General features: G+C 46.5%; 1 protein-coding gene across 1 annotated transcript in view; it reads left to right on the forward strand.

The window, feature by feature from the left end:
• CHRNB3 (cholinergic receptor nicotinic beta 3 subunit) overlaps positions 1-12,780 on the forward strand; it is a 28,705-nt gene extending 15,925 nt beyond the window's left edge. Inside the window, exons 4-6 of the mRNA XM_070068626.2 lie at positions 8,266-8,375; positions 8,602-9,484; positions 11,156-12,780. Of these exons, the coding sequence (XP_069924727.2) occupies positions 8,266-8,375; positions 8,602-9,484; positions 11,156-11,290 (1,128 nt within the window). The 3' untranslated portion in view covers positions 11,291-12,780. The remainder of the gene's footprint in view (positions 1-8,265; positions 8,376-8,601; positions 9,485-11,155) is intronic.
• Positions 12,781-13,404: the final 624 nt, after the last annotated feature.

A 13,404-nucleotide genomic window follows, 5' to 3' on the forward strand; every position in this document is an offset into this window, starting at 1 on the left:
GCTTGGAACCCTCTGCAGGATGCTGCTAACTGGCCCATGCGCACCCATCCCCTGGTGTGTACCACGGCCATGCTGGTGCCCGGGAATCCCCTTCTTGGGCCAGGCGAGCCCCTCTGCCCTGGCACGTCCCAGGGTGCCTCCCTGAGTCCCTGGCTCTGGCCGTAGAGCCATATGTGGTTGTGAGGAATGCCTCTCCCCAGCCCGCGGGGCAGTGTAGATGCTGCAGTCAGTGACCTACCTTGTCTAAGTTGCGCAACTAGGCAGGGGCAATTAAGGTGCAGAACTCAAGGCTCTGGACTCGAACTCAAGGTGCTCTCTCTTTGGGGTACACCAAAGTCAGTGTGGACCCCAAGTCCCGCCGAGCTCCTCTTTCTTTACAAATCAGAAACGCATCCTGCATCCCATCCAGATCTTTCTATCTCCTCCCCGAGACTGCAAATGCACTCCCTGTCCATCCATTCATTCCAGGCTTGGACTACAGGCCAGCAGGGACCAGCACTGTGCTTGGTGCCAGCCCAAGCCTTGCACTGTGTGGCATGCACGAACTCGGATCAGAACAGCAGGCGATTGCATCTCCAGCAACACTCCTGCTGCAAATGGAGGCTGGACTTGAGCACAGAACTCACTACGTTCCTTTCAAAAGTGGGCCCGGAGTGTGGGGCACAGCTGCAGCCCACCTGCCCCAGTACCTGCCTCTGGTACTCTGGGCTGTGCACCTGTAGCCTGTTGCCTGCTGGCTATCAGCTTCCTCGCAGGGTCAGCCAAGAACCTTCTGCTTGCAAGTGACAGGAGACCCAACCCATCCTGGCACCAGCAGACAGAGGACTGAGTGCCTTTGACAATATGAAAAGCCCGGGGACAGCCTTGGCTTTATATGAGGTTTCCTCCAGGAGCCAGAGCAATATTCCAGTGCCTGCTCCTCTCGCTGGGAGTCTCTGGGTTGACTTCAACCTCATTCAGGTCCTTCTCTGGAAGTAAGTAACAGAGAATATCGGTAACAACAAAAACAATGTCTTTAAAGTGTTCAGCAAATTCATTTAAGTAGTTATGTAGACACTAATCTGGAGTAATAAGCATTCCACATGGGGCAGGTGTTTGGCCTGGAGTTAGGACACAGGTCAGGACACCTACATCCGATATCAGAGTGCTTGATTGTGAGTCCTGACCCCGTTCTGCATTCCAGCAGCCTGCTAAGTTGCATCCCGAGAGGCAGCAGGTGATGGCTCAAGTGCCTGGATCCCGGAGTGGAGTCCTTCACTCCCGACTTCCAAGTCCCAGCTGTTGTGGGCAGTTGGGGAGTTGACCAGTGCTCTCGCTTGCTCTCTCCTTCCTTTTCTTTCTTTTTTTTTTTAAGATTTATTTATTTATTTGTAAGTCAGAGTTACACAGAGGGGAGAGAGAGAGAGAGAGAGAGGTCTTCCATCCACTGGTTCACTCCCTAATTGGCTGCAATGGCTGGAGCTGCACCGATCCGGAGCCAGGAGCTTCTTCCAGGTCTCCCCCGTGGGTGCAGGGGCCCAAGGACTTGGGCCATCTTCTCCTGCTTTCCCAGGCCACAGCAGAGAGCTGGATCAGAAGTGGAGCAGCCAGGACTTGAACTGGCACCCTTATGGGATCCGGCACTGCAGGCGGTGGCTTTACCTCCTATGCCACAGCGTTGACCCCTCTCTTTCCCTTTCCAATAAGTGACAACACAAAGAGAGAGAGCAGCAGCAAAAACATAAAGGAGTAAATCACTCTTCACCCTCGTCATTTTCCAAGGAAGCCTCAATCCTATTTTGGTTTGAAATCAAACACGATCGAGAAAATCATTCGGACAAAACTTTCCTTGTCCAATGCCTTCTCTTATTTCATGAGGCAGGGACAAGAAATTTTTGCACATTTATGCAAAAGTTTTCTTACAGAAAAAGTACAATATCAAATAAAGTATGATTTAAATAAAATATATATAATTATAAATAATATAAACTAAATAAAATATGTTACTATATGCTGTAACATATATATTATGTGCATAATATAAAAAGAAAAATATATGTAACTAGAATACAATGTAACCAAATGTTGACTAGCCAGGAATATCAGGCTGGTTCAATATTTAAAAAATCGATCAATGTAATTCATGATGTTAAATGACCAGAGACGAAAAGTCATATGATAAAGAAGAAAAATAATATTACAAGGCTAAAGAGAAGCTCAATAGATGCTGAGAAGTTTTGACAAAATGCAGCTTCCACTCATGATTTGAAAAAAAAAAATCAGCAAATGAAGTATAGTAGGAATCTTCCCTAATCTAATAAGGGAAATTTACCAAAAAATCAACATCTAACATGATAGTTAATGATGAATAACTAAATGATCAGGAACAAAGCAAGAATATCTACTCTCATTATTGCTAGTTAATATCATAATGGAGATCCTAGCCCGTGAATTAAGGCAACAGAAACAATAACAGATTGGAAAGGAAGGAACAAAACTCTCTGTTTGCAGAAGACATGATTATCTATGTGGGAAATCTGCCAAAGAAGCTCCAAAAACGAAAGGGGCTAAGCAAGGTCACAGGATACAAGTTCAATGTATAAAAGTTAACTGGAAAAAAAAAGTTAATTGGACATTTACATACTAGGAATGAGCAATTAGAAATTTTAAGACATTATGGACTATTCACAGCAGACCCACAAATATACACGAACTACTTAGGTTTATTTATTTATTAAGAGGTATTTATTGGGGCCAGTGCTGTGGCGTAGCAGGTGAAGCTGCCACCTGCAGTGCCAGCATCCCATATGGACGCTGGTTCGAGTCCCGGCTGCTCCACTTCTGATCCAGCTCTCTGCTGTGGTCTGGGAAAGCAGTAGAAGATGGCCCAAGTCCTTGGGCCCCTGAACCCATGTGAGAGACCTGGAGGAGGTTCCTGGCTCCCCGCTTCGAATCAGCTCAGCTCCTGCCATTGCAGCCATCTGGGGCATAAACCAGAGGATGGGAGACCTCTCTCTGCCTCTATCTCTGCCTTTCAAATAAATAAATAAAATTTATAAATATAAAATTTATTTATTTGAAAGTCAGAGTTACAGAGAGATAGAGAAATATCTTCCATCTGCTGTTTCACTCCAGGCCAAAATGAAGAGCCAGGAGCTTCCTCTGGATCTCCCACATGGGTGCAGGGGCCCAAGCACTTGGGCCATCTTCCACTGCTCCTCCCAGGGAGCTGGATTGGAAGTGGAACAGCTGGAACTCAAACCATGCCCATATGGGATTCCAGTGTCACAGGCAACAGCTTTACCCTCTCTGCCACAACGCCAGGCCCCTAGGCATGGATGTAAAAATGTATTGATTTATAAGCTGAAAAAGTACAAAGCACTGACAAAAGAAAATCAAAGATCTAAATAAAAGCAGACATAAAGGATATTCCTGGGTCAGAAGATTGAACATTATGATATGGGCTCTCCCCAAACTGATCTATATGTTTCAGTTGGTCACAATTAGAATCTTAGTGGGTTGTATTTTGTTTGTTTTTTGCAGAGAGCAACACGTTTATAGGGGTGGGCGTTTGGTGCAATGGTTGAGATGCCACTTGGGATGTTTACATCCCATGCTGGAGTCTGAGGGTCGGAGCTCCAGCTCTGCTTCCCAACCAGCTTCCCCCTGAAGTGCATTCCGGGAGGCAGCAGACAATGGCTCAAGTACTTGTGTGCCTGTGCCCCGCGTGGGAGACCTGGGGGGAGTGCCTGGCTCCTGGCTTTGGCCCGTCTGAGCCCTGGCTGTTGTGGGCATTTGGGGAGTAAAGCAGCGGATGGAAGTTCTCTCTCTTTCTCTGTGTCTCTCTCTTTCCTGCCTTGTCCCCCCATCCCGCCTTTAAGTAAATGAATAAACAATTTTTGGAAAAAAAAAAAAAGTCTGGAAATGCAAAGGAACCAGAATAAGCAGAAGAGTTTTGAAAAAGCAGAACATAATTGGAGGACTCAAATTACTGGATTTCAAAATAAGCCATACAGCTATGCCGATCAACATGGTGTGGTATTGGAAAGACCTACACACATAGACAAATGGAACAGAGCAGAGGCCAGAAGTGGATCACCACACAAGTGTGGTTAACTCATCTTTGAAGAATGTGCAAGAGCAGCTCAATGGAAAATGTCCAGTATTTTCTCCAAAAGGTGCTGGAACAGTTGGACACCCATATAAAAAAAAAAAAAGTACTTTAATCCATACTTGCACCTTCATAAAAAATTAATTTAAAATGGATCTTAGCCTAATAAAAGTAAAATTCAAATTTAAAAATTTCTAGAATAAGATATGTGAAGAAATTATTGTGACTGCAGGATAGGCAAAGATTTCTAAGGACGCATTCCATAAAACCAGAAGTAGCCAGTATTGTGGCATAGCAGGTTAAGCTGCTGCTTGCAACCCTGGCATCCCACATCAAGCTGCAGATTCAAGTCCCAGCTGCCCCAGTTCCCATCCAGCTGCTTTCCTAGGCAGAAAAAGGAGAGCCGGATGGAGTTCTAGGCTCCCAGCCTCAACCTGGGCCAGCTGCAGCCCTTGAAGCCATCGGGGAGTGAATCTGCAGATGGAAGATCTCTCTCTCTCTCTCTCCCTCTCTCTCTCTCTCTCTCTCTCTCTTTCTCTCTGTCCCCCCGCCCCGTCACTCTGCCCTTCAAATAAATGTTTAAAAATCTTTAAAAAGATAAAATTGATAAAATGAACTGTTGGAATTTGTGAACGATGCTGTTAAGGGAATTTATAAAAACAGACATGTCAAGGAGAAATATTTATAACTTGAATCTTTGACAAAGGGCTTGTATCCAGATTGTATAAAGAACTCTAAGAAAGTAAAAAGAAAGTAAACAGCCTGACTGAAAAATATGCCAGGGATTTAACTGACACTAAGATATATATGGGGGCCAGTGCTGTGGAGCGGTGGGTGGGGCCGCCGCCTACAGTGCCGGTGTCCAGTTGGGGCACTGGTTTGGGTCCTGGCTGCTCCACTTCTGATCCAGCTCTCTGCTATGGCCTGGGAAGGCAGCTGAAGATGGCCCAGGTCCTTGGGCCCCTGCCCCCATGTGGGAGACTTGGAAGAAGCTCCTGGCTTCAGATTGGTGCATATCTGTTCATTGAGGCAATCTGGGGAGTGAGCCATCGGATAAAAGAGTCTCTCTCTCTCTCTCTCTCTTTCTAACCCTGCCTTTCAAGTAAATAAATAAACCCTTTTAAAAAAAGATACACACGAATGTCAAATAAAAAGATGCATGAATAATCATTAGGAAAATGCATTTTAAAGGCTGTAATGAAATCTATTTCATATCTGTTATCAGGTAGTTAAAATAAAAAAAGTGAGAATACTAAGTGTTGGAGAAAACACAAACAACTAGAACTCTCACATGTTGCCAAATGATTCAGTCAGGCAGTTTTCTACAAAGTTAAACATGTATCAGCTATGCTGGTATGACCCAGCCACCCCACTGCTACTTAAGAGAATTAGAATTCATTTCACATCTCCCCCCTCCCCCCAAAAAAAACTCTACACCAAACTTGAAAGAATTCAAATAGCCTAACAAGTGAATAGACATGTAAATTGTGGTACCTTCAGACAATGGAATATACTCACTGATAAAGGTGAATGATTGGCTGACACCGCAGCTCAATAGGATAATCCTCCACCTAGTGGCGCCGGCACACCGGATTCTAGTCCCAGACGGGGTGCCAGATTCTGTCCCGGTTGCCCCTCTTCCAGGCCAGCTCTCTGCTGTGGCCAGGGAGTGCAGTGGAGGATGGCCCAAGTGCTTGGGCCCTGCACCCCATGGGAGACCAGGAAAAGCACCTGGCTCCTGCCATCGGATCAGCGCGGTGCGCCGGCCGCAGCGTGCCGGCTGTGGCGGCCATTGGAGGGTGAACCAACGGCAAAGGAAGACCTTTCTCTCTGTCTCTCTCTCTCTCACTGTCCACTCTGCCTATAAAAAAAAATGAATGATCAGACAACGTGGAAGAATCCAGATATGTTGCTAAGTAAGTTATGTCAAGAGCAAATACTGCACCACCTTATGATTTCATTCATGTGGCGTTCTGGGAAAGGCAATGTTATAGGAACAGAAAATAAATCAGTGTTTGCCAAGAGTAGGAGACGTGAAAGGGGCCAATTACAAGGGGGCACCATGAGGAAAATTTTGTAGGCAACAAAGTTGTTCTGACTTTAAAAAAAAAAATTTTATTTATTTGAAAGACAGTTACAGAGAGAGGTAGAGACAGAGAGAGAGCGATCTTCCATCTGCTGGTTTACTCCCCAGAAGACCACAATGGCCAGAGCTGCACCACTCCAAAGCCAGGAGCCAGGAGCTTCTTCTAGGTCTCCCACACAGGTGCAGGGGCCCAAAGACTTGGGCCATCTTCTACTGCTATTCCAGGTCATAGCAGAGAGCTGGATCAGAAGAGGAGCAGCCGGGACTAGAACCGGCGCCCATATGGGACGCCGGCGCTTCAGGCCAGGGCATCTGCTGTGCCAGAGTGCTGGCTCCTGGCTTCTATTATTTTTTTAAGACTTATTTATTTTTTATTTGAAAGGCAGAGTTATACACATAAAGAGAGAAAGATAGAGATCTTCCATCTGCTGATTCACTCTCCCAAATGGCTGTAACAGCCAATCCGAAGCCAGGAACCAGGGGCCAGGAGCTTCTTCTGGGTCTTCCACATGGTGCAGGGGCCCACGGACTTGGGCCATCTTCCACTGCTTTCCCAAGTGCATTAGCAGGGAGCTGGATCAGAAGCAGAGCAGCCGGAACTTGAACTGGCGCCCATGTGGGAAGCCAGCACCATAGGCGGTGGCTTTACCCACTATGCCACAGCGCTGGCCCCTGTTCTGGCTTCTTAATGGGGGCAGTGACTCTGTAACTGCATGATCTGTGCACAAAAGAGGGTATTGCCATTGCAAGCAAACTACTCAAAAGTGAATGAAGAGGAAGTGAAACCAACACAAAATGCTATGTTGTCTCCAACACTTCTGAAACTTAGTCTTAGCTGATGATAGTAAGAGTCTCCTTAGCAGGAGACATGGTCTTCACAGGGAGGAAATTGTATTTGCTTTCCAAAATGGGCAACAGAGGAGCCCACGAGACTGGAAAATGTGCTCAATACTTTATTAGATTGGCTCTTAGATTGTCAGCCTTCCTCAGACTGATTTTCCATAAACAACCATGCAATCTTTTTATGCTTAGATTCAAGCTGTTGGAAGGCTCCTGTCTTTTAGCATTTGTTTTCCAAGGCTTAAGTCTCACAAACACTGGCTGAGACAGACAATGTCTCATCTGGGGTGTGTAGTGCCATCCTTCTTCGGGCATCATACACAGTTCCAGATTTTTTTCCTCCAGGGAAACCAGCCATCTGCTGATTTCTGGCTTTTTAGTGACACAGCTGATGTCTCTGAGCTCTGGAAACCTCAGGGGAGACGCCCACTTCCAACTTTCCGAAATACCACCCAACATTGTCCTACGTCATCACTCAGGGAGAGTGGGATAAAAGATTTCATAAGATTCTGGATCCAAAATCGTTTCTACCATAACTGGGTCATCCATACATCATCCTCTCCACCTTCATAATCTAATCAGTTGCTGATCAGGCTTATTAATCTGGATCCATCAGCCCCTATAAAATTTGCCGAATAATTCCATCCTCATGAAGAACAATGTGTATGTATCTGGAAGCTAACAATACTAGTAATATAATTTAAAACTAATTGGGAGCTGACAACATAAATTCAGATTAGAATTTGGATGGGAGCTCTTAGCATATATCTTTTTCACTGGATAAAATTCTAATGTCATCGAGACGAGGCAGCAGATACTGGATGCTCCACATTACCATCCTGGGTGGCTGTTTGTCCAAGACTCGTGGGAGAGTTTCAGAACCATTTCTACCCACTATCCTGAGGCTAAAATACCACTGCACCAACCCTCCTTGGGTAAACTGGATTAGATCTATCTTGCTTGTTCTTTGGTTCTCAGGAGGAAATAGACTGAAAAGACAGATCATTCATCCATGGCGTTTTTTGCTCTACTTCTTCATTGTGAGGTAAATAGAGCCATTTTGGAAATCCCCAACAGGCAGGTGTGTAAGCCTGGGTGGATTACAGGTCAGGCTGGCTCAAGTTGTACTGTGAAGGCCCCAGGTAGGGTCACAAGGTCTAACCTGGAGGAATTTCTCTCTCTTAACAAGACAGCTTAGTAAATCCACTGAATGTTCAGAATAAAATTGTCATATGCTAATTTCATGCAGGAATGGACAGACCACAAGTTACGCTGGAATCCTGAGGAATATGGTGGAATCCACTCCATTAAAGTTCCATCAGAATCTCTCTGGCTTCCTGACATAGTTCTCTTTGAAAAGTAAGTACCGCAGAAAAAAACTGTATCAGTCATATAAGCATCGTGTGGGCAAAACAATGGTGAGAAATGTGCAACTTTATGCAAAATGTAATTATGATTTCTGTTAAAATCTTCTTTGACATCGTAGGTGGAAATAATAAAATAGGGAGAGTATGGTGGTGGGCAGAAACCCAAAGCCAGTCGGGACTCAGCTCAGCAGCTCAGGGCAATTGTTTTTTCCTCACAGCGCTGATGGGCGTTTTGAAGGCTCCCTCATGACCAAGGTCATCGTGAACGCTAACGGGACCGTCGTGTGGACCCCGCCCGCCAGCTACAAAAGTTCCTGCACCATGGATGTCACCTTTTTCCCCTTTGACCGGCAGAACTGCTCCATGAAGTTCGGGTCCTGGACCTACGACGGCACCATGGTGGACCTCATTCTGATCGATGAACAGGTGGACAGGAAGGACTTCTTTGATAACGGAGAATGGGAGATACTGAACGCCAAGGGCATGAAGGGAAACAGAAAGGCCGGTCTGTATTCCTACCCTTTCATCACCTACTCCTTTGTCCTGAGACGCCTGCCCTTGTTTTATACCCTCTTTCTGATAATCCCCTGCCTCGGACTGTCCTTCCTAACGGTCCTTGTCTTCTATTTGCCTTCTGATGAAGGGGAGAAACTCTCTCTGTCCACATCAGTTTTGGTCTCGCTGACGGTCTTCCTTTTAGTCATTGAGGAAATCATCCCGTCTTCATCGAAGGTCATCCCCCTCATTGGCGAGTACCTGCTTTTCATTATGATTTTTGTGACCCTGTCCATTATCGTGACTGTTTTTGTGATCAACGTCCACCACCGATCCTCGTCCACCTACCACCCCATGGCGCCCTGGGTGAAGAGCTTATTTCTGCAAAAGCTTCCTAAATTGCTTTGCATGCAGAACCAGGTGGATCGCTACTCCTTCCCTGCTAAAGAGGAGAGCAAACCCGCAGTGAGAGGGCGAGTCCTACACAAAAAGAAGCAGAAGGAGATTAGCGATGGAGAGAAAGTTCTGGTTGCCTTCTTGGAAAAGACCGCGGATTCCATCAGGTACATTTCAAGGCATGTGAAGAAGGAACATTTCATTAGCCAGGTGAGAACACGGTCTCCACACTCCTGCTGCTTACCACGGAATGCTGGGACATTGTCGCCGGGCCGCTTTACACCAAATGGGCCCTGGCATAAGGGAGGAACTCTGGTATGAACTTTTGGGAGGGAGTTCACAAAAGCATAATGAGCAGAAGTGAAAACAATAGTAGATCAAGCTCTCTCCTCCATAATTAGTCCCAATTCCGTTAAAAATAGTTCAATTACACATGGCAGGTTGGTCAATCTGGTCTTAGTAATGCATATCTCATTTGAATTGGGTTTCTAGGTATTTTCATTCATGGTACTGAGAACTAAAAAGACCAAAAAGATAAAATAAAAATCCAGTGTACATAGCATACGTTTTGCTGAAGGAAGAGGCTGCAGTTCTTTAGCTTTCAACATTTTTTTAAGGTGGAAGGGTGCAGATTTCAGACTTGAAGCAGCACTAGGTTCAGACCTTACCCTTTCCTAGGTGACCTGAGACAAGCACCTGCTTAACCTGAGCTTCAGTTTTCTGAAGCCTGCCTCAAAGGATTCTCCTGGTGAGGAATGAGTGACATAAAATATAAAATGGAAATCCGGTGCCCAACAAATGTGGTTGTGGCTTTGGGGTTGTGCAAGCAGCCGATGAATGTTAATTCTCACCTCCGACCTTCATGGGTCCTTTCCCAGTGGGGTGGATTCTCGTCTTCACCTTGGTCCGCCCTCGGCACTGTCCACTCTTCTGCAGCTGTAGCAGCTGTGCCCATGGGTAGAATGCAAGGTCAGAAGGCTGGTGGTTACACATTTGCAACTAATTTCATGTGTATATCAGGAAGCACACAGTGAGATATATAGCTTTTTATTTGCGTGGAGATCAGGTTTTATCCATTTGGGTCAGTAATGTTTCTATTTTGCTTCAATGTTGAGGAAAGTGTTCTACTCCAGACTGACAGTGCTTTCTTAGGGCACTGTTAGTGAAGTCACTGGGAAAAAATCAGCCTCCGAGGGCACTTTGGAAAGTGCAGGACCACGGGATGAAAAGATAAGCTTATTTTGATGCAGAACATTGGAAATCCACACATATAAGATTCCCAAAAAGTTCATATTATGCAAAATGCTATGCATGGATTTAAACAGTATTTTTGTTTCACCAAAATGAACCTATCTTCTAATTCCATTTTCCATGAACCTTTTGAAGTACCCTGTGTATTGTGGATGATGTGTTAGGTGCCTTTTGAAAATTTCAGTGCTGTACATCTGAAAATTACTCATTTTAATTTTTTTTTTTTTGACAGGCAGAGTTAGACAGTGAGAGAGAGAGAGACAGAGACAGAGAGAAAGGTCTTCCTTCCATTGGTTCACCCCCAAAATGGCCGCTATGGCCGGCGCTGTGCTGATCCGAAGCCAGGAGCCAGGTGCCCCCTCCTGGTCTCCCATGCGGGTGCAGGGCCCAAGGACTTGGGCCATCCTCCACTGCACTCCCAGGCCACAGCAGAGAGCTGGCTTGGAAGAGGAGCAACCGGGACAGAGTCCAGTGCCCCAACCGAGACTAGAACCTGGGGTGCTGGCACCGCAGGTGGAGGATTAGCCAAGTGAGCCACAGTGCTGGCCAAAATTACTCATTTTAAAGCTGTTGGAATGAAACACTTTCCCCATCTTCTTGAGACGCAACACATCTTTTTCTCTTTTGCAGGTGGTACAAGACTGGAAATTTGTGGCTCAAGTTCTTGACAGAATCTTCCTGTGGCTCTTTCTGATAGTGTCCATCACTGGCTCTGTTCTGATTTTTACCCCTGCTTTGAAGATGTGGCTGAACAGTTACCCTTAGGAGTAAGTCTACAGCACAGTTTAAAAGATGTAGCTCAGAGACAAAACTACAGCCTAGAACTGACGTCTAGCTAGCATGCCCGAGTAGACTGAATCCAAATGCACGTGCTTATTCCAAGAGCCATGAGTGTGAGTCTTGGTGGAAACTGATTGGCGCTTGATGGGAGGAGGCTTGGTACAGGGGAGTTTACTTAAGTTGGCTCCTGGATGCTGTTACAGTAAGTTGCGCTTTTTTTTTTTTCTTTTTTGACAGGCAGAGTTAGACAGTGAGAGAGAGAGAGAGACAGAGAGAAAGGTCTTCCTTCTGTTGGTTCACCCCCAAAATGGCTGCTAAGGCTGGCACACTGCGCTGATGCAAAACCAGGAGCCAGGTGCCCCCTCCTGGTCTCCCATGCGGGTGCAGGGCCCAAGCACTTGGGCCATCCTCCACTGCCTTCCTGGGCCACAGCAGAGAGCTGGACTGGAAGAGGAGCAACCGGGACAGCGTCCAGTGCCCCAACCGGGACTAAAACCCAGGGTGCCAGCGCCGCAGGCAGAGGATTAGCCTAGTGAGCCGGGATGCCGGCCAGTAAGTTGGTTTTAAGGAAAGGCCGCTGCCTTAGCTTCCCCAGGCATTCAGGGATCAGTAACGGGTCCAGGTCCAAGTTCACAAGCTCAAACACCCTAGAAGCTGCTGCTGACTGGTGGGCTCTTGATCCCAGGAAGTAGCAGGCCTGACCATGGGGGTGCAGTGAGAATAAAAAGGAGGTCTCCCACTCCGGCTGTGTGCGTGGGCAAGGCCTAGATCTCTCTCGTCCCCTGGTCTCCTGGGTAGTTTTGTTTGACTTGCAAACTGGGACTTTGTCATGCTTGCTAGCAATGTAGCCGGACAAATGCCAGCGTGGTTTACAGAACTGCACTGGCACAACCCTTGGCACAGCTTGCTTGTTACCACAAAGACTCCAGGGTGCGACTGGGCAAGTAATGCCCCCCCCCAATGTGGCATTCGCTGAAAGCGGCCTTGCTTGTGTGGGAGGCCTCTCAGGCGGGTGGTATCTGTAGCATTGTTGAGGCTCCCTAGAACCTACTGTGAAGATGACCTGCTTTAAGGTCACAGCACAAGGACGTCGACAGAAGCAGTCACCAGGATCCAGAAGGGCTTTCAGGAGTGTCCATGTCATCTCCCAGGAAATCGAGGCACTAAATCCTCCCTGATTATGGGTTTGCTGTCACCTCACCAATGATATCTCATTAGGGCTTTCCCCAGGGCTTACCCTTGTTTGCACCAGTGGCCCTTACACCCCTACTCCTCACCATCCCTTATGACTCACGAGGGAAAGTCTTTTCAATTTCTATTTTTTTAATGATAAAAAATCCAACCAGCATTTACTTTGCAATGCTCTGTAAACATATTAGCTGTGTTGTATTATTCTTCCAATACAGTTGAACTACGGATGAACTCTAGCACCAATTTTTAAAATATATTTTTATTGGAATTGATATACTATAATGGTCCATCGTTATGGGGTGAGTGTGACATTTCAGTGTAATAATCAGATCAGGGCCTCAGAAGTCGCTCATTTCTTTGTGAGAGTCTCTCCAATTTGCTGCTGCAGCCATGGCCAAACCCTTCCTGAATGTAAGCAACGTTGTTTCAGGCCCAGTTCTTGCAAACAGTTTGCAGCTAGCACTTTCTGAAACCCGTTTTATCCACATAATCCATTCACGGAAGAGGGCGCTTCAAAAAGTTCATGGAAAATAGAATTTAAAGATACTTTTTTTTTTTTTTGACAGGCAGAGTGGACAGTGAGAGAGAGAGACAGAGAGAAAGGTCTTCCTTTGCCGTTGGTTCACCCTCCAATGGCCGCCACGGCCGGCGCACCGCGCTGATCCAATGGCAGGAGCCAGGTGCTTTTCCTGGTCTCCCATGGGGTGCAGGGCCCAAGGACTTGGGCCATCCTCCACTGCACTCCCTGGCCACAGCAGAGAGCTGGCCTGGAAGAGGGGCAACCGGGACAGAATCCGGCACCCTGACTGGGACTAGAATCCGGTGTGCCAGCGCCACTAGGCGGAGGATTAGCCTATTGAGCCGCGGCGCCGGCCAGATACTTGTTTTGCTGCAAAAAAATTTGAAAT

Source organism: Oryctolagus cuniculus, chromosome 2 (genome assembly GCF_051225735.1).
Source record: "Oryctolagus cuniculus isolate XC-2025 breed Fujian yellow rabbit chromosome 2, ASM5122573v1, whole genome shotgun sequence".
Lineage (NCBI taxonomy): Eukaryota > Metazoa > Chordata > Mammalia > Lagomorpha > Leporidae > Oryctolagus > Oryctolagus cuniculus.